The 21,770-nt window shown below is 44.6% G+C and overlaps 1 protein-coding gene across 2 annotated transcripts; it reads left to right on the top strand.

The window, feature by feature from the left end:
* The first annotated feature begins 267 nt into the window (after positions 1–267).
* On the top strand, positions 268–20,909 carry LOC118231237 (CXXC-type zinc finger protein 4-like). 2 transcript variants are annotated; one of them, XM_035424881.1, is made up of 3 exons: positions 268–794; positions 2,671–3,615; positions 19,632–20,909. In XM_035424881.1, the coding sequence occupies exons 2-3, from the start codon at positions 2,782–2,784 to the stop codon at positions 19,674–19,676; spliced, it is 879 nt and encodes a 292-aa protein (XP_035280772.1). In that variant the 5' UTR covers positions 268–794; positions 2,671–2,781; the 3' UTR covers positions 19,677–20,909. The 2 variants fall into 2 exon arrangements, with proteins under 2 accessions (XP_035280772.1, XP_035280773.1); XM_035424882.1 differs by lacking the exon at positions 268–794 and adding an exon at positions 834–1,048.
* Positions 20,910–21,770: the final 861 nt, after the last annotated feature.

Raw genomic sequence — 21,770 nt, 5'->3', positions numbered from 1 at the left:
TATCTGTACACGTCAATCTAGAAGAATTCATCTCGTGCCGAGTCTCTGCGGTCGTGCTCGCAGGTCTCCATAATTATGGCCGCCTTTCTCCAGAAAAAAAGGAAAAAAATCCACCACCATGGTCGGAGCATTTCATCTTAATCACAGTGCGCCAGGATTGTAATTAATTTTACAAGTTATCAATGAACCAAGGCATCCATATTACGAAACGTCCTCCTGGAATATTATAAGCGTCTCTAAATACCGCTTCGTGGCTGAATGTAATGGAAAGGGGGGAGACAGAGAGGGATTAAAAAAAAAAAAAAGGTTAAGACGCGAAGACGCAGCTTCCCACAGCTATTTCCCAAAAGGGAGCCCGAAGCCATCCCCCCTCCCAGTGCTCCTCGTGTTTCTATAGTAATTTCCAGCCAATGATCAGTAGGTGTCCACGTCCCAGCTTCCTCACCTCAGCAGCAATCAGCCACACACAGCGACAGGAGAAGCGGACCGAGCTAACACTCGGCTGCTACACACAATACACCCCGAACCGAGAGGAAACACCTAACCTTGCGTAACACTCATTCGGCTCAGCGGCACACTGCTAATCGCTGCCGTCGCCCCCCTTCATTTCTGCTCTCAGTTTCTTACTTTTTGCGAATACGGCCGTCAATTTTTTTTAAAAAATGAACCTTTTGTTTTGAGCGCCTACGTTGTTCCTTCACAGATCTTGCGTCCTTTTCCCCCTTTCGTCGTTGCAGCGATGCTCTATATTTGCAGACTGGCAGCGTCTGGGATCTCTTTTCGTCAGGAAACGGGTAGGTGATGCTCTTCCATTTTACTCCCCCACAAATTATATTTGCATGCTTTCTGACAACGAGGTGTTACGTGGGTTGCGCTGGTGCCAAGCGATTGAGGCACGGGAGGATTAATGTGTTTTAATTGCACCGTCCAGTACCCTCCTCGGATTCTCCAAGCATGACCTTTGATCCGAGCGTCTCCGACAGACCAGACGGGGAGTAATTAATGGCATCGCGGTGCCGCGGCGTGGGGGCTGCTCAATGGATCTACAGTACTTTCTCCCGCTTACCAGCTTATTGAGTATTTTTGTTCCACTAAACTTTTAGCGGTCTGATAATCAATAATTGAGACGCAATTACCACCGGCCGCTTTGTTGCTATTTGTTTATTTTTGAGCCTTGAGGGTTGGATTGATTGAGTAACTATTTGACCTCATGCTGTTTATTCATCTAATATGTTCAATTGACTCAGCTGTCTTAGTTTTCTGTCTTATTTTTCTTTGTTGATGAGCGCATTTTTTGTTATGGTTTGTATTGCTGAGTTTTCTGGTAGCAAAAGGCACAAAGAAAATGTAATGTGTTGTTGTCCTCTCTCCTGTATGTTTTTTTTAAAAAATATATATATTTACAGGTTAATATTTACAGATATTGTGCATAAACCAAGCAAAGATAGCCTAGTAGTTTATTGGCATTACCTTACCTAACCAAGAAAAGTATCCGATTTTTTATGATGCTTTATTGAAGGCAGTCTGTAGTAAAATTGCTGTTCAGTAAGGCAAAATAGTTCAATAGAAATGCCTCATCTAAGCAATCAAATTTGATGTTCTAAATTGAAATGTTGAGGTATTTCCTTAATCTGAATTATTTGGAACACTAACATAGACCATCAATAATGGTGTCCAGCTTGTTGCCAGTCTAATGCACCTCTGTAATTTTTGACTGCTGTAGTGTTCCTGAAGTGTATTGGCTTTAGCAATTAAAAGAAAATCTAAGTGAAGGTAATGGATGTGTCTAATGGGCTTTTATCAACGGAAACAAAATCCAGACGAACTTGAGAGAGGAAATGGAGTCGCCTAAGGCAACCGACACTACTGTTGCTACATCTTTGGTTTGCTTGGGTTTAAAGTTGCTCCCATTGGCTATCTTGCACTTGTTCAGCAAATGTGATTGGCCTAGGAATTAATGAATGCCAGATGTCTTTTATAAGTTTGACTGAGGCTTGTTGACGTAATTTGGCATGAGGGTCACATTAATTGAAAATATCAGCTGTTACCTGCAGTCCAATGAACAGTAATATTTCTGCATTGTTGTGTATTTTTGAGGATATGTGTGCCCTCAGTAATATATGGAGGATAGTGAATGTGTCGCCTGATATTGCTGGAGAAATACGACGGTTGTTTTGTTGGATTTTTCTTTATATTTTAAGAGAATGCTGGATAAACAATTCCTGCCCTCGCCCAATGCACACTGGGATTGGCTCCAGCACCCCCCGCGACCCTGCCCAGGATATGCGGGTATAGATAATGGATGGATAGATGGATAAACAAATAATCTAAATAAAATTTATACGGAGAATAGGCCAAACTGTCTGAAATATCACGTTGCTGTCTAAAGTACGTTCAATTTTGTTGTGGAACTGTCTTACCCCTCATGAGGGCCAATGTTTGGTCTGGATTTTGAAGACATGTTAGTGTTTCTCACCTACAGTACCCTATGATTGTAATGACGTCAAAGATCAGCTCCTGGAATGTCCCATCAGAAAATAATTAGAGAAATGTCAGCCGACTCATCGAATAGGCCAATATGCTCTTCCTTTCCTTTAAGTAACTCGATAAACGAAATGAACCGTAACAAACATGTTATGTCATATAAACGTTGGCTGTTTCTTGTTCTAGCGCCAGAAAGGATGCCCCGGAGGATAAAGTCTTGTTTGTAACTGACCCCAGTTTGACGAAGGAGAGCACGACCCCGGACTTTGTTTGTGAAACCCCCGAACAGTTCTGGCCATGTCGAATATGAACAATGCCCTTTGTGTTGAGACCGGACAGGGCGCTGACGTCTCCCTGCTGCAGAAGGACAACCTTCAGCTGGACTCCAGTGGATTAAACTCCGTTTTGGATTACAATGCGGAAATGGAGAGGTACAGGTCCTTCGCCAACTTTTACAAAACCAACGGGGCGTTTCCGCAGGCCGCCAAGATCGCTCGCATCACCACGCCGATTTTTCCCAGCGCCAGGATCGGCGTGTCCCCGTGGAACTGCGATAACGCCATGCTCTGGGGAAGGAAATCAGCGGCATTAAACCCTAATAGGACCGCCGTGCACCGAAACGAGTCCCAGCGGCCGGGGAAGCCTGGCCTGCCGCCAGAGGCTCTGCAAATGGCGAATAATAATTTCCTCGGCGCCTTGTCCCCCGAACACTGCAGGCCGCTGGCGGGAGAGTGCATGGACAAGCTGAAGTGCGGCTCGGCCGAGGCGGAGATAATGAATCTCCCGGACCGCGTCGGGACGTTCTCCGCCATTCCGGCTCTGGGCGGCATCTCGTTACCTCCCGGGGTCATCGTCATGACGGCGCTGCACTCCCCAGCGGCGTCGTCGGCCGTCTCCGACAGCGCCTTTCAGATCGCCAACCTGGCGGACTGCCCGCAGAGCAGCGCGTCGGCGTCCGGCGGCAACGCGGCCGCCAAGAAGAAGAGGAAACGGTGCGGGGTGTGCGCCCCCTGCAGGCGGCTCATCAACTGCGGCGTCTGCAGCAGCTGCCGCAACCGCAAGACCGGCCACCAGATCTGCAAGTTTAGGAAATGCGAGGAGCTGAAGAAAAAGCCGGGCACGTCACATGAGGTGAGACATCCTCTCTCTCTCTCTCTCTCTCTCTCTCTCTCTCTCTCTCTCTTTGTGCCCCCCCTCTCTCTCTCTCTCTCTCTCTCTTTGCTCTGTGCCCCCCTCTCTCTTTCTCTGCTCTGTGCCCCCCCTCTGTTTTTCTCTCTCTCTCTCTCTTTCTGTCTCTCTCTCTCTCTTTGTTTCCCCCTCTCTCTCTCTCTCTCTTTCTGCTCTGTGCCCCCCCTCTCTCTCTCTCTCTCTCTTTCCCTCTCCCTCCCTCCTTTCTTTCCACACTCCAGAGCATTAACCTTTTCATTTAGTCACGTTTAAGCACTTCAGCCCCTTTTTTTTTTTTTTTTTTATTCCATGCCCACCCATGCCTGAATATCCCGGGCTTCTCGAATCTGCCTGCCCGCCTAGCCTAATTGGCAGTAATTAGGGGTGTTTGCGCGGAGCGCAAGCTGAGCTTGGCTCAGACACCCCTAATTACTGCCAGTCAGGCTGGGGCTGGAACGCATCCCAACCAACCCGGGGCTTGGCTGGGCTCCAGGCAGAGTTGGGAAATGGGTTTTCGGCTGCGAGCCTTCCCCTCTCCGCACTTGATCATTTTAACCAATTATGTAAACTCGCCCTGGACGGACCAATCAATATCCCACACACACACACAACAAGTCCCAGCCGCAAGAACCGAGCGCGTCGCAGCGTCTCCCAGACGTGTTTTCAATAAAATGGCCCAAAGTTACGAAGGAAAAAAAAAAACGTGAGCGTTGAGGGTTTTTTTTTTTTTTTTCTTTTTCCCCTGGTGATGATTTAAACTGAATTGCTTTAGGATAAGTCTGTGGCTGAGGCTCCTCCCCCACCGCTGTAAGTGGCAGCATGCACAGCAGGCTAAGATGGCACAAACATGTTACTGCTCGTTTTAACCCTCTGTCCCAGTCTAGAGTTTAAATTTAATTGCGGTAACTGGTCCACGGTGTGATGCGTGTTAGAAAAGGGGGCTTCAAAAAGAATTGCATATTGACAGTTAAAAGATGACATTGTACAATGAAAACGGTAAACAAAATTCATGCCAATATTGGGGGACTAATTACATTTGTAAAACCAATTATTTAATTGCCCTCTCGCAGATGATTGTGATATGCTCTTAATTAAGTTGTGCGGGGCGTATCCACATTATTTCTAAACCCCTCATGAATATATTTTACTGCGTGTCAACTGATATTTATTCATATTTTGCATATTTGGTAATAGAACAACGGTGTGTGGTATATGCATTCTGCATTTAAACGGACTGTAACCTCCATGCATACAGGAAATATCAACAATTTGAAGCAAATGGGTGCATGCTTCTGATTATCTGGATTTTGAGCAATTGTTTAATGAACTGCATCTGTGCTTGACTTTCTAATATGTTTAGTGTGCTTAATCACATTGAGCAAGTGCAATGTGTTTTTATGCTTTCTTTGTATTTGCAATTTCCTTTCAATTTTGGAGACATACAGTATCAAGGGCAGTGAGCATCTAATTCAGTAGCGGTGTTTACGAAGCTAAAATTCAGATTGTATCTGTCCAGTGAATTGCTAATACTAACATTGAAAGCTAGCCACATTATGTCATTCCTGATCTGACGTCTCGGTATTGATGTTTGTTAGCACGGGTTGAGCGGCTGGGCCAGTATATTTCGCTTCTACTTTGGTTCATGAGGAAATACGCAGCATTACGTAGGATGTGTACAATTTATAGCAAAATGCATTTTGTATGTATGTAGATCAGACAGCCACGGGTCAGATGTGTGTGAGATCCACAAGTCAGCCAGTTATTTTGATGTGATTTGAAACGAAATGGTGATAGATGTTTTTCACCGTTTAGAGGAATTCTCTCCAAATGGGTCATTTTGCAAATACAGTAGGTATGAGACATATAACTGTGAACCATCTGTTATCTAAACCCAACAAAGCATCTGACTTTGAGGACACCATACCATACATGACATGTGTAGAGGTTTCGAGGAGCAGAAGGACACCTGCATGCAATTCAACAGTAAACTTAATGCGTGACAAATTCAGGCTATGTGAGAGTATCATAGTCTGGAGGGGTTTAAACATTGATAGAAATGACAGAGATAGAAATAAAGATTCACTCAGTGGATTGTTCTAGAAGATCCAGTGAAAATCATGTCTGACTGAATGTATATGATATTATTTCTTTATTTCTTTATTTGTTTATTTGTTTCTAAAAACCCAGTGCAGAGCAAGAAAATAACTGCCATTCCACATATAGTATCCCTGTCACACACACACACGCACACACACACACGCACACACACACACACGCACGCACGCAGAAGAATAGGCGAGCTCACTATCTCAGTAAGCCCATGCCTCATGCCTCCTGCTTTGGAAGATGCGATAAGGCCCTGGCAGCCAGTCATATTTTTGCTGTCAGTCTTTCCACGTGGGAATAACCCTGAACTAATTATATCTTAAGTAGCTGTGGAAAAATGCAAATGGAAATTTTACTCACACCCCGGAAACGGCAGAGCCAATTTACTCTAATGCCACTTTAATTTGGCTCGGTTATACGTTACCTTGGAGGGTTGTCCAGTGTCTCCGCCTGACGTGCCTCTCTCCCTCTTATAGACCCCAAAATGGGTCTAGCATATGGGGGTTTAGCATCTCCCCTACCCCTTACTGTCTGGTACCCTATTTCCTTCCATAAAGATACGTCGCCTCTAATATTTCTTTTAAATAATACGCGGGAACAATAAATCTGCATTAAAATGCTACTTTTTTCCAAGTCAGCAGTGTTCCTTGCCTCGTTGCCCAATGACGAATCTTCCTATTGGTCAGCTTCCTGCTGCATACCTGCACTAGATGTGCGATATTAACCGGCGCCATGTCTGTGCAGCTCAGCTGCTGGACTGTGGAGTAAAAGTAATGGCTTTTTCTCTGTGCATCTCGGATGCTATGAATATTAGTTTGCACTCTTCAGAAATAATTTAGGCTGTTGTGATGGTTCGACGGGCCTGCGACCCTGACTGAGCGGTTAAAATTCGGGTAGAATTTGCAGAGGAATAGAGGTCATCTGTGTCATTTGCATACTGCTGGCTAAAGACATCTGTGGCCAGAATCTCTAGACACATCAGGTTTCACCTGTCAGTGTTATGTCAGCCATTACTGCCATACATTTACAGCTCCGTGTGGATCGACTTGGCTCAGGGAGACTCGTCAGGTGTGCTCCCGCAGATGTTCTTCCAGGTAGCGGAGTAGTGATAACAGCACAGCCAATGACGAGTCAGAAGTTTCGCCTTTTGTTTCAGCAATGGGACAGGTGGAGAGAGTGCAGTCCAGGTGTTGGTCAGGTTGACCAGGTAGATTGTGAATGCAAGGGCTGTAATGCTAAAAACATATTATAAAATATTATAAAAATGAACATCCTGCATTGTGTGACTTATTTCGTGCAAACCAATGCCGTGTTGTATGTAGGTAGGACTTTACCCGGCAACTTTCTTAGCATACAATGCATGTGAGTGATGGATCAGCCACCTTAGTCTCAGATGAACCTCTTGGATGGTCCGGACTGGTCCGTGCTTTGTTGTGACCACCGCCATGGCCGCTGGCTGAGCTATGCGCTGTGCTTCCCGCCCAGTGGAATATGATTTTCCAGAGAAGTAAGTGCTCTTCTGATGCTGATGCCATTTCTGGTGTGAGCATTATTCTTTGTCAAAGAAATCATTTTTCTTGCTCTTTTCCTTAATTAAAGAACCTGAAACATTCGTTGCGTTTTAAAAGCCTTGATTAAGTTTAACAATGCGCATTGATTGTGACATGACGTAAATAAGTGTTCAAGATTCTGCCAGAACAACTTTGCTGTATGGTTTGTGACAGTTATAACGAAGTCTAATGGGAGTAGCTTGGTAGCTATTTCATTTGCAGTGGCCGCAGTTTATGATTAATCAGAATTGTATTAGTAAATTAATGAAACTGTCCTCTTTCGCACAAAATATTCTTAATCTTCATGTTGAATCTTTGCCCTTCATGTTGTTTGGTTAGAATTTAATTTATAAGGTCCAGTGTGGCCTACTGGGTTCTTACAACAGGAAGTCTGGTCAATGACGCATCTAGGTCAATCCGAGTCAAATGCATTAAGGATTCAGTGTGTAAAACAAACATAAATGTATCTAAATTTACCCAGCATCCCAGCTTGTACAGAACAAACTCTAACCCTAACCTAAACTCTATTGATTTATAATAGTAGATAAGCTAGTTAAATGCCTCTTCAAGTACTGAACAACATTCCGGCAGATAAGGTTATGCATAAGAAAAATTGCATATATAATAGCTTAGGAATATATGAATAATACTTGTGTAAAATGTGTGCTAAAATGAAAATATTCATCACTGAAATAAAAAGATATTTTTTGTTTTCTTTTTAATAGCAAGATTGACAGTGCATTCTTGTCCTTTACATGAATAACTTGATCTCCATATACCTTAATGACACTATCTGCCCAAGGTGGTTCTGATGTGTGTGGATCCGGTTTATTACAGTAGAAGAAAAATGGTAGCCTTCCCCCGTTGAACTGTGCCATCCATGGAAACAAGGAGCAGATGTCAAAACCCCTCAGTCCACTTTTCTACCGACAGAAAATGGCGTTTTACCGAGAAAGCATTCTTCTGCAGAAGGCCTTTTCTTGCGAGGTAATGAAAGGATGAAATGATTGAACGAATGGAAGGTCAGTGGGAAAACTATATCATACAAAAAAAACCAAATAAGATAAGACCTTGAAGAAACGCTAGGAGCCTTTCCATAATGAGGGATAGAGGGCCCAATCGCGCAAGCTAGATTGTGTGTCACCAGCGAGATAGAGTGTGCCCGGAATAGATAAGAGTGATTTGGTGGCCGCCCCCCCATCCCCCACCCCTCGTGTCGTCCCTGAAGGTAGCTGAAAGTGCTCCCAGCCAATCTCTGCAGGGCATGGCGGGTGTGGGGGGGAGGGGGCTGGGTGGCGGGAGGGAGGGGGCCTGAGGGACAGATAGCCTTTACATTCGATCTGCAGACTTCAAAGTTGCTGGATTTTACACAAGCTTTTATTAAAACTGCTGATTAATTTGACTGGGGCTAAAAAAATATATATATATATATATTTTTATTTTTTTTTGAAAAGCCTCCCCACACGATTTGTCTCAGCCGTTAGGGCCCTAAGCGCCGGTAAAGCCGAGAGGCTCACGGGCCGTTTAATTACCCACGTCTCCCGGCGCGGAACCCCAGGGCGCCCGGGGCTGGGGCAGCGGGTTCCGAGATCGCCACGCGCCGCGGATCTTCTGTCTGCGTCTGTTTACCCAGCCGGTCCCGTGGCCTTCGCTGCTCGTTCAGAGGATGCAGGCGCCGTAAGAAGAGTTTACCAGGGTTTCTGTTTTTTGGTAAATGGTAAATGGACTGCATTTATATAGCGCTTTTATCCAAAGCGCTTTACACTTCGACACGCCCAGGGCGGGGATCGAACCGGCAACCCTCCGACTGCCAGACAACCACTCTTGCCTACCTTTTTTTTGGTACTGCCTCCAGTTAAGACAGAGGTGTGACCAGAGGTGCCTGGGCTTAGCTCTTGCCTGGCGTGAGCTGTTTCCTCCTCTGCCCTGGTCTGAGCGAGCAGCTTGCAGTTTGGCAGTGGGAGAGATGACATTGCCGCTGGCCATGCTGTAGGGGGGCAAGAGGGGGGCGGGGGGGGGGGTTTGGGAAGTGGTACCCTGTGGAGGGTGGTTGCCCTGAGAGGTCATCAGTGTGCTGCACTTTAACTCTTTAAGGTGTACGATCAGGAATATGTGATTAGAATATTCTTAACTGAATATTCGAATGCTGATGTAACAGAGTTCTAGAATTCTGACTTAGAATTCCAAAAAGAGATGTTCAAAATGAAAAGTCAAAAAGAGGCACGACACTGTTTTCTAAGAACTTCCTTTTTTTTACTTTTCATTGGCTCAAACTTTGAGAACTGTATGCCTGTAATGGTTAAACCTTCAGTCCGAACATAAAAGCTTACAGTAATGCTTATTACAGTAGCCCAGCACTTCTGTTGTTTCTACAGAGCAGTGACTTACGCAACCCTGGGCTATAAAATGATTTATTGCTATCAACTCAGAAGTGCTTTGCAGTAGCCTTTCAAAAGGCCAGATCCAGCAAGGCTAGCAGTTTCATTTAGAATATGAATAAGCAAAACTTTCTGACCATACTTTTCGATAGCCGCCAATTTTGCATTTCTTATTCCCGGGAAATTTACATTTAAAACCTCATGCCTGAGTTTTACATTTTGCTGTTTCCACCGTGTTATTTTTATTGTTTTGCTTTCAAAGGTACAGAACATTGCTCGCTGATTTTGGTGGCCTTTTCTACAATGCTGATAGAAAAATAAATTTGGTAACTTAATTAATGAATGCATTAAAAGTTACGTCATCAATAAATAGAGTATTTTATCCTGCCATGCTTGCTTCTTATCAGCACCGAGAACTGGAAACCTATACCAGGGTGACTAAGCTTGTCCACAAAACTATGAAATTGTGCAATGGCGCTGCTTTTGGGCCCATTAAATGTTGCAAGTGTCATAAACAAATTACGTGTGCTTCGCAGAGTGGTAGTTGGTGGGAGGCTCCTGCGACTGTGCTGGGGAGGAAATGGCTACAAAGTGCATTTTCTGGGTCATACGTACTGAAATTGTGTTTTCTGCATACAGTGGCAAATGATAAGTCTTTATGCAAATACAGGACATTTACTGCGATTCACCGCAATGATCTCAAATTACCGCTTGCAATAAGCATGCATTATTTTTATTTTTTTTTAAGATGACCTGCAACCTGGCAGTATGGTGCAGTCTATTTAAAAGCCTTGCCATGTGTAAAGCTGTAAATGACTATGGCATCTGTCATAGTTGCCAGGGGAAGATGCCTGTAAAATCTGAAATGGGCAAGAGAGCAGATCTTCCATACATTATTTGTCATTGCAGGCGAACTGGAATTGCTTAACAAAGATGACAACAAATCTGCTCCCTGTAATTTGTTTTCTGCTATAGTATAAGTAGGTGTTGCATTGTACAGAGTCAAATATTTCAACTTCAATAAAAATCATTAATTAAAAATTGTGAAATTGAGTTTTCCAAGACATATTGAAGCAGTCCAATTTCTGGTCATTCACTTTTTTTTTTTTATTAAGATTGTTGTTAAATGGCCCCAAATTAATATTTTAAGAGTTCTTTTGTAGTGTATGCTTCGAGAAAATACTTAACTCTCAACCAGGTTGAGAGAGGGGTATATTTTAATTACGTTGAGAATCGGGGTGCGGTTTGTGCTTAATTTAGAGCCTGGGATGGGGGCGGAGGCGCTGGAGGGCTCCTGTCCGTGTGCTCGGAGCTGCTGCTCCTCAGAGCTGCTGCTCCTCTGCGGTGGGTTCCAGCGTTTGGGAGAGCTTGCAGCGCGTTGCCTCATTTAGCCTCCGCTCCGGCTGTCCCACGTGGCTCCTAATAGCGCAGCCTCTTCGGTGAATTGATTTTTCTTTTCTTTTTTGGCGGAGCGTGTTTTCCACGCCACGGCCCCACATAACCGCGCCGTGCGATCTGAAGCCTCCTCGCCGAGCGCGGAGTCGGGAGTCGGCGTCACATCGCGTTTTGGAGTTTAGCTACGTTCACCATGCACAGTATCTCAAGTCTGATGTCCATATTTTGTGGGGGGGTGCAAACAAAATGCTTCAATACCTTTTCAACCTCAAGGGTTTCATGACGACTATAGTGTTACATCCCACTAGTGAAACATTTTGGATCATCCAAATTCAAAGACTAAACCTTGTCCTAATATTTTTCCGAGCTCCTGAGCACAACCCTAATCTCACCGTCACCCTAACATTTACCGTTTTCTTAACCCAAAACGCTAACCCTATAGTCCTAACCCTAATTTAACCCCAAAACCTAATTCTAGCCCTACTCTTTTATTGAATGGATGATATTGATGCTCCATCAGCTAAGATAAACCATGGCATGATATTGTTCCGTTCCGCATTCCCTAACACCTGTACTCAACAGTCATTTCTCGCTGCTGTTCATCCTCGCTATCTCAGTTCCATACTGAAGTCAGAAACGGATGACTGAAGCCTTTCTTTGCATCCTGTATTCTATGGTGCTGCTCTCCTATTATTTAATGGTAAACATAATATATAAGAACTGAGTCAATTTCCAGAGGATGCAGCTCATTATTAGACCTGAGGGGCGAACTTGGTGGAATGACTGTGAAACGCACCTTTCGAATCCTAGTTTAGAACCCGGTCTTTAATGCCATAAAGTCTCGTTTCTTTCTCTCTTTTCCTGAGCGTGCGGTTCAAGAAATACCAGCTAGGCCTACTGGCCTTCACGTTTGATCATTATAAGACCGTTAATATTGAAAATGTATGTATTTTTGACTTGACGTGCATAGTAATAAAAAATGCAATGTTTCCTTTTTAACTAAGAGGAAAAGAGCAAAAATATTATTTTACCATGTCTTTTAAGTTTATTTCGTTCTTAATTCTTTGTTGCTTAACACGTAAAGGACCTCCTCTTGCTTTTGCTTGGTGAAAAGGGTGAACAGGAAAGTACATGCCTTCCCTTTAAAGTGTAGCTGGAGGAGATTGGAAATTCACTTCATATTTCAGAGAGAATTTGGAAATTGAATGTTAACCACAGAAAAAAGGAAGTAAAGAAAGGTAAAACTGATAAAAATAAATGTCTCTTAGAAAATAGAAGAAATGCCCCTTTTCTCACCAAAGAAAGAAAAATACACCAAAAGAAAATGTTTTAGAAATTGTGTGAATTTAAATGAATGAATTTTAAAAAATGATAAGGTAGACCACCCAAAGGAACATCATTTCAGGAGGTTGAGGAGCCCAAAGTCTTCTGTGTTACTATGCCGTACGGTGGGTGGTGTTTTTCAGGCAACCCAGCTTCCTTGCTGAAGGTCAAATATTGTGTGGGGAGAGCGTACGCTTAGCGTAGCCATGCTTGCAGCGCTCTGTAACAGTAATCTGCTTTGAGGTGTTTCAGAAGGGATGGATTCCTTTCTTCCTAAACGCTTCCTGTTCTAATCCCCACACCCCTGAACCACACCTCTTATGCAAGGCTGTGCCTCCACAAATATAGTAATTCCTTTTCTGAACAAGTCAGCGAAAATCCATACATGTCTGAATGCCTGCAAATTATATACCGAGTTCCAAGATGTGGTGAACGCTTCTGTCGCTCACTGTGGAAGCACTCTGTCCTTTTGTTCTAGCCGTTCGTCTCACTGAACTCTAGCTGGAATTTGATTCGGTGCGGTGCTGTATTCTTGCGTCATAGCTGGAGTGTTGCCACCACGCTTGCTGATGAGTTTATTATTATGGATCGTGGCTCATGACTCACCATCTTGGAGATCATCAGCAGCCTCACTGGCAGTGATGTCATTTAGTTTATGTTTGTGTTTTGTATTGACTCGTGTTTTTTTTTTTTTTTGTTATAGCTTTTGGATTTTCTGTAGTTCTGTTACGCTCTGAACAATAATATCCAAGATGAAAACTCAAACTCCCATAAGTCTCTGTTGGGGCCGGCTGATGTCTGGTGTGGCTGGATTGACACTTGGTGGATGGTGAACTGAGGCAACATAAGTTAATGAGGGTATGCTCAGAGGTCAGGTCCCTCCAGTGCTATGTCCAACATCCACCTGTAAAAGTGTGTACAATGCCATTCAGCTGTATTGTGTGTAGGAATGGGGGTGTAATCTAACCAGTCTGATTACGATATTATCTTCTTTTTTGTGGGGCAGTTCATTTGCCAACTAACCTGAATTACAAAATCCACTGGACTGTCCTTGGAAAGGTAAACAGACACACACAAGTTTGAAAGGGGATGATGTAACAGGATTTTATTAGCTATACAATCTTGGTAGCTACTCGTTGTTGAAACTACAATAAATAAAATTATAATAACAAAATATGTTATTTATTATTTACTTATGTAACTTAGTGTTACAGTAATTCTGTCCTTGATTTTCTGCAGTTCAGTCATAAGCTGTAGCTAGCCAGTTTCTATTGCTGGATAGCTTAGGTCATACATCAGTACCCCTCAAAGGCCTGATTGCACCCCCTTCATAACACTAGCATCCTCTGTACAACTATAGATTAGAACAAATTTGTATTCCACCATTTTTCATTGACTGTGAATATGTAATGCTCTGTCATTTGGGAAGGCACACACACACAGTAGCACACACATCCTCAGAAAAGCCTCCATCTGTTTCACTCTCCAAACCACCAGCTGAGCTGCACAGCTAATTTTTTTTAAGATCACAAATGCCCGATTAGAACGCTCTGAACTGAACGTTCTAATGCTGATGTAACAATCACAGCTGTCCTTTGAAAGCAGTGGAGTTCTAGAACACTGGCTCAGAATTTTGAAGAAAAAAAAACATTCCAAAAAAACCTTCACTCTTCAAAGGGTTAAGGGAGGGAGGAACAGCTGGCTGAGCTGTCTGTTGGGACGGAGGAGCGGGAGGACATCCTGCCAAATGAAATCCTCCCTTCCTCCTCGGGTGGCACTGAGGCCAAAAATGCAGCCCTCCCTGGGATTCTGGGTGACAGTCCGTGCTGGCCCGGTCAAGATTTGATTTCAGGCCTTGGGGTCCATCCTCCCACCTAGCGCCGGTCGATTATGCCGGTAGCAGCTCTTCCTGAGTATGTTTTCTGCACACACATATGAAAAGGAGGTGAACAACGTGTATATGATGAAACAGGAATAATCTGTATTATTGTAATATGGATCTTTAGTGCCCCAAAGAGATGGGCTATAAGCATACAGACTCTGTGCCCTCAGGGTGGTTCACAGCAACACGTTTTGACTAATTTGGTATTCTTAAAGCAGAATCACCCCAAAGCCCTAACATTCTCATGGGCCGCCTGCATTTCCCCCTCGTTTGGCCCTGACAGAACAGGTCCCAATGTCAGGCGGCAGCTTGGGGGAAATGCCCAATCCAAAATGACATCATACTGTACATACTGCAGCTAGGTGTATCCCACTGTAACAGAGTTGACAGTAATTGTTTAAATGAGAACGAATTATGAATGATGGGCACTCAATTATGTAAATGGAGCATTGCAGAGGCATTTAATGCAATACGCACATTTGATGGAAGTACAAAATTGATGCACAAAAACATGTCTAATAATAATTTAGCATTTTAGAACCGCAATAGCTGCTACCAGTAATAAATATTAAGGCAGATGAGCATCTTTTCATAGCTTAGTTCATCGCTTTCTTTTCCGGTCAATATTTTGAGAAAACAGCCATTTTGAGCTACAATTTCTTCTGCCGTCGCTGCGTACCACCAGACAATTCTGCTACAGTGGACGCCATTTTTAAAGCCACTTCCTGTCCAGGCCATGACTGTGGTGTCAATCATTCAGCGTGTGGTTACTTTTAGTGTAGAATATGCTTTGTGAAGTCACTGGGCATGTGCAGTCATTTGATGGGCAGGTGCTTTATTTCTGAGAACGGGCAGTGTGTAATTATGGGCTTTGTGGTTGCAGGGGGATTCTGGGTAAATTAAGTTTGGAAGGTAACGTTGAGGTCTATTTTGTGTAATGTGATATCTGTGCGTCTGAACAAATGTTGTGGAATTGTGTGGACCAGCGCCCCGTTTCACGAACCAGGATCACCGAGTTAGCCGGACAAGTGCACTGATACCCAGAACCCTCCCAAATCTGGCACACTGACTAAAGTAAAGAGTTGTTCTGGGTTATCCAGCTAAATCTGTAATCCTGCTTCGTGAAATACCCCCCTGAGCTGCTTATGGCTGCTTATTTACATATAGTAAAGTATTATTTTGTTGTATACAGTGGAAACACACCAGTGTGTTATTACTTAGCAACTTTGCTGGGCATGTAATAGTCCAGGCCTTACTCCTTCCTGGCACCAGCCTGGCACTATAATGAATTTAAAAAAATGAGTGAGAATCAAGTAAGTTATTCAAGCAGCATCGCTACATCTTTAACGCTCCCTAACTTCAGATTTGCGGTGGGGTTTGGGTGACACTATTTTATTTATGATGTAAATATGTCTGGCTGCTGCAGAGTCGGGCAGCCCTGAGACAGACACACACACACAGAGACAGGAAGTCCAGGGGACGATAATACGATACGGAATATGGAACGTGGCGTAAATGCGTTTAATAGGTCCGTGGCGTGCCGTTCCTGAATGACACGTGGCACGTAAACGAGCGAACGATTCGGCCGCTTGTGTTTACGATTCAGTGAGCGCGCCGCGTAATTCATCATTTTCTTTTTCCGTCCGCGCTCCTCGGGTCCTGAAGCAATCAAATGTGGTTTAATGGATGAGGGTGACTGTGGCATAAGTGTACTGCATGTCCAGTATTAGTGGCTATGATATCAGTTGCTAGCAAAAAAAAAACAGATGAGACGTCTCCATCTCCATCAGACTGTAGGTGATTGATTGCTGCGCCTTGCAGGTTTGAGCTCAACAGCAATCCCAGAATTCCTGACGTGTAGGTAACGAGCAGCTCACTGCACGTCGGTGAAGGTTGACTGCTCCTGCAAAACTTTTCCTCAGTTTGTAAATAGTTCTAATGTTGCGTTTTATAATGGATAGTTGGATAATGGCTGGAGTTCTTGGCTTTTAAAAAAATATGCTCTTCCTGATTTTTTTTTTCTGTTATTCAGGAAGGAAATTGATTAATCATTCCTATGGGAGGGAGGGGCTTAGGGTTAATATTTCAACATAATAACATAATAGCCTCTTCAACTATATGGCATGTAATCACAGTAAGAAAAAAAAAAAACATGTTTTGAAATATTTGCGAGGATACAAAGAAAAAAAAAATTTAATTTAGGGTGACCTTACCGTGTTCTTGGAGGCGTTTGCTTCGTCGGGATCGGGACGGTGTGGAAGCCGCTGTTTTAATTACGGCAGCGGGCCAGATCCTGAGCGCGGAGGGGCTGCGGTGTCAGCGCTGGACGTTATTTATTTATTTAGAAAGCTGTCAGCCGCGGCCCTGGGAAGGATTGTGGCGGCGGGGCGGGGGGGGGCGGCCGGGCCCCCGGTCCATACGTTAATAAATAATGGGCATGTCAGGGCGACGTATGGCCCACGCGCTGTAATGAGCGCTCTGGAGCAGCTCCTCGCCCGGCTCCCCCGGCTGTCAGTCATTCTGTCCCAGGGAGCGGCGCAAGGTCTGCCCAGTGACAATGAGAGCGCCCCCCCCTCCGCTGCTCCCCCCCCCCAACCACCCCCCCCCCCCGCCATCGCCACCGCCACCGCCGCCATCATGCACGCCGTGCATTGTGCTATTTTTAAGGCCCATTATATTCCATCAGATTTCTCCGTGCCTGATATCAATTTCTGACATATTGGTTTTGGAGACGAGACGTTTGTGTTAGTCTGGAATTACCCGTCGTGAGTGCAGAGCGTTGCAAATGGCCAGGCGAAGGGGGGGGGGGGGGGGGAAATCCTTCAAAATATAGGTTTTTATTTTCTCTTTTTAATGTGCTAAACCCTGAAGATGAGGCGTTTCTCGTGTTGCCATCGCAGCCGGTATTGAAAGGGTCATGCGTGGCAGATGAAGGGCTTTGATTGTGACAGGGGGAGCAGCGTAGGCGTGGGATTTTTATTTTTTGTTTTTCTCCCCCTCCCCCCCCCCCCGTGTGTGTGCCACGCTCTCTGGCTGAGCGCCGTGTGTCTTTAACGGCAGCCCGCTGGCGCAAATCACCTCTCTCCCCCCCCCCTCTCTCCCCCCCCCCCCCCGCTCGGGCTCGCTGGCACGTCGCCGCTGATTGAATTTTAGCCGCTGCGGTGCGGCTCATTACCATCCTGCCTGCATTGTGCGGTTTACCGCCCCCCCCGCCCCCCCCCCCCTCTGCTCCCTCCAGGGTGAACTGAAGCACGGGCTGAGGGAGAGGAGGCGGGGGGGGGGGGGGGGGGAGCGATGGCGGGGGAGCGGCGGCGGGGGCGGGGGCGTGCGGGGGGGGGTGGCGGTGGATGGGGGAGCGGCGGGGGGGGCTGGGGGGGGGGGGTGCTGCTTCCGGCTGTGTCCCTGACAACCAGCAGATTAGCGCTCGATTATGAGTCAGCAGCCCCGCCGGCTCGGCTCGCCCTCCGCGGTCAGAGCGCGGGGCGGGAGGGGGTCCTGAGCACGGAAACACGAGCCGCCGCGCGCCGCCCCTCGCCGCCCCGCTGCCCCGCCGCGCCGGGTCCCCTGCCATTTTACGGCCCAAACGGGATAATCGCCGCCCAGTTTAACTCAGTGAACGGGAAGTCCCGCTGGATTACAGACGCCTGTTTTACAGGTCGGCTCATTTCGCATGTGGAAGGAAAAGCCCCAGCATGTGGGATTCCTCTGTGTACACGCTGAATTAATGTGCACTGGTAAACGGCTGTATTGTAAATTATACAGGGTGTGAGCTTTCCTGGTAATTTACCGCAGCCTTCATCCATACCAGCTCCACTCCACATTGCATAACCGTTACCGTGCAGCTAAACGTGGTGTAAGGACAGATCATCCATTGGTCATGAGGCCCTGTTTTACAAAGCGGGACTACAGAGTTAGCTGGATAACTGCGCTGAGTAAAACCCCGAACCCACCCAATTCTGGAACATGGACTGAACTAAAAAGAGCTGTTCCGGGTTCTACTCTGGCGATAGTTATCTAGCTAACTCAGTAATCCTGCTCCATGGAATACCCCCCTGGATGTCTCACCTGGGTTCTTATCTGAGATCATGAACTGCTCTCGCCGTAGTTTCTAGTTCTCCGGAACACTGTGTTCTGCTGTTAATTTTAATGGGGGGTGGGGGGTTGGGGAGGGGTGTAGAGCTCAATTTTCTTTAATTTGAGAAAAATGTTCTCCAAGGCCCTTGTTTCTCAAAGGCAGATCTTAATTACAAGAGCGCACGGGGGATGTGCTCGTACTGCCGATGAACTTGAGACAGAATTTTTTCACCTCGCTCCGCTACGGTCTTATTTCCATCTTCCTAAAACTGCGCGTATAAAATCCCACGGTACAGGCTTACCTGCAAGCTTGTTCTTAATTTTGAAGCGATTCTGTCTTTTCTTTTGCTGTGGTTTATGCGCCAGATATGTGCTCCATCAAAGGCCAGGCCAGAAAGGGCCAGGCCGCCCATAGTTGTCTCAGTCGGGCGGTAGGTTTAAAAAAAGACCAGAAAGCATGCTGGGAATTCACGTTGGTCGCGTGTGAGGCCTCATGGCGCTAGCGCTAATGGCATGGTGAGTCACTGCACGGCGCCCGTCTCACATCGAGTATGGCGGCCCAGTCTGTCACTCCGAGCACATGTCAGCTACCAGACAAGAAAGACTCCAGAATATACAGAATGAATTCGCAGCTGGGAGTTTAAACCGGTTTAAACCGGTTCAAACCGGTTCAAACTGGTTCAAACCGGTTCCCAGGGCTAGGTTACATATCCTCCTTTGTCACACTGCGTGCTCTTATGACCTGGCTGATTGCGTGTACGTTGTTTAATGACGATATCTTCGGAAACTGGAAGGGAATTATTATTGAATGATTTGTTTCTTCTTCTTCTTTTTTAAAAGGCCCTTTTGCACTGAATCAATTTTCCAGTGAAAATAGAAGAAAAAAATCTTACATGTGATCATTCATTTATAACTGCCATGCTAGAAAAAGCAGCATTTATACCTGGCTCTAGACCTGTCACATCTTAAAATAAAGAGGATAACTAATAAAGAGGCTCCCTTCAGCGATTGCAGAATGAGCCACCGCAATTAAATGCTTAATTTAGTTTGGCAAATTGATCCAGAGTGTCGAAAATGACATTATCTGTAATTATTCTCTCGTTTTATGGGCACTTTTTTGTGAATTCTATTAATAATATTGTTAAAACAGAAGATGATTGGGAAAAATGAGTTGGGGAAAATGGTCTTTTATGAATTTATCAACGTTTAAACTGACTGTGAGCTGAATCTGCTTCCATTTGCAAGCATGTTGTGTCTGCTCTTCTTCTGTAGCGAGCGCCAGCCAATGGGGGTGAAGCATTCCGGTGGTTCTTCTAGGACTCTTACCCTCCACAGCATTACCCAGAAAGCACTTGGGGGTCTGAAGGGGCCCAAAAATCCAGCTTCTGAGAAGGAAAAAACGATGTAAATGAAAACATGGTGTTGGTTTAACTCTGTAATTTCCTTTTTCCGTGTAATTAATGTACCTTTTGACAGTATCATAATGTACAGTTTGGTGTCAATAAATGTGTTTTAGTGTTGTGACTGTACGGAGAAACAGTCATGCTAATGTAAATGACACAAAAGACAATCAAGACAAAGAAACTTAAAACGGAAATGGCCACAGTGATTAACAACCAATTGCAACACAATACACTTTATAGATCTGGAGCAATAACCTTAAAAGTGACTACTGTACTCTTTTTTTTTCATTTTATTGATTTATATTGAAATTGTGAAGTATATATTTCAGGTTGTTCCCCTTTTGCGCTATCTATGTGTGGCCCATGTTTTCAACACACTGCAGGAGCAAGCCCTCTTTAATTAACGAGCTGCTTCATAACTGAAAAGGCACGAGAGGACAACTGCAGTGATTCAGTTTGTTTATTTTGTTTGCCAGTCAGCACGCTGCAGAGCAAGGCACATTGTCTTGCATGGCACGTCGCGGTTTTGCAGAGGAGAACATAATTACCCCCTTTCTCCGGTGCAAGACTTCCAGTCAATATATATTTTATTGCACTGTCTACGTCTCGACGAGACGCTAAAAATTGTTGAAATACGTCAGCCATTAATGGAAGGAGAGACATCGGAAGGAAAAAGCTGTAATTATGCTTATTCTGGATTAATTAATAAAGACTACATGACAAACATAAAATAGCCGGTGGGCCCTTCAAGAATTCTTTTGTTGTCGCTTCAAAAAAAGCTGTTGAAATTGTAGGTAGAAATACCACTATTTCTTTTTACACTCTAATTTAGCATTTAATATGGTATAATGGATTGTAATTTCCCTCATGCACAGATGTACATGATTTGAAGAAATGTGTTGAAGAAAAAAGTTAAGTACACATTCCAAATCAATTATTCAATAAGTTACTCATTGTCTTAACCCTAATGTTGCATGTATAAATGTGTTTTGGTTTTAAAGATTATCAAGAATTTGTATATTGTTGTTGTGATGCTTTTATGTGTTAAATAAAAAAAAGAAAGCTAAAAAAAAGTCATTTGATGTGAATTAATAATGGAAATAAATTTTTACTCTCACATGTACAATTAAACATTGACTATGATTACCAGAGCTTTCCTTTCTGTCATTATGGTCCATTTATAACAGTTTATCCAGAGATAAACTGTTATAACTGCATTGTGTTTGTGTGCTGTAAATCTTGCTGAGCTGCACCTGCAGTGCCCTGGCTTTGGCTGTATCCTCTGCTGTATCCTCTGTGTCTAAAGAGTGTGACCTCTCCTCACGCGTTAGTCCTGCTTTGCTCTGGCTTCTCGAGTTTCGTCCTATCTCACGCGGGCAGGCAGCTTAGATTGATTAGTTGTCCTGAGTCGGTCACCATGGCATCCAGAGTCCGCGTGATTGGCCCTGCCTCGTGGCCCCACGCAGGTGACAGGCCAGGCATTGGTTCCAGCTTTTCAAGGTAACTGATGAAAGGAGAGATGTATACAATCAGCGTTGCCTTGTCCCAAATGCTCATAGAAATGAGTAGATGTGGCCGATTGACTGCCACTCGCCTTTTAAGGCATGGCACTAACATTTGCCTGGACAAAGACGCAGAGTCGCAACCAAGCCCTGCAAAGCTTTGACATCAGCCCTTTAAGGCATAAGATAAGTGATAAGAATGTTCTTAGCCGAACATTCTAATGCTGATGTAACAATCACTGCTGGTAACTGAGAGCAATGGAGTTCTAGAACATTGGCTTAGAATTATGAGGGGGGGAAAACGTTCCAAAATGACTACTCTTCCAAGTTTTAAGATAGCACAAGTCATCACTGTGGTGCATGAAAAAAAACAGCCCCAGCATGCCAGAGGTGCAGTCAGGCAAAAGCTATTCAACGTCCGTTAAAATGGGAGAAAATCATTTGGATTGAATATATAAAACAGAGTCTTCAGAAATATATTTATACATATATAAAAATAACTCACT

This window comes from Anguilla anguilla, chromosome 7 (assembly GCF_013347855.1).
Source record: "Anguilla anguilla isolate fAngAng1 chromosome 7, fAngAng1.pri, whole genome shotgun sequence".
NCBI lineage: Eukaryota > Metazoa > Chordata > Actinopteri > Anguilliformes > Anguillidae > Anguilla > Anguilla anguilla.
The sequence above is the reverse complement of the archived record's forward strand: the minus strand, read 5'-3'. Positions and strand labels throughout refer to the sequence as shown.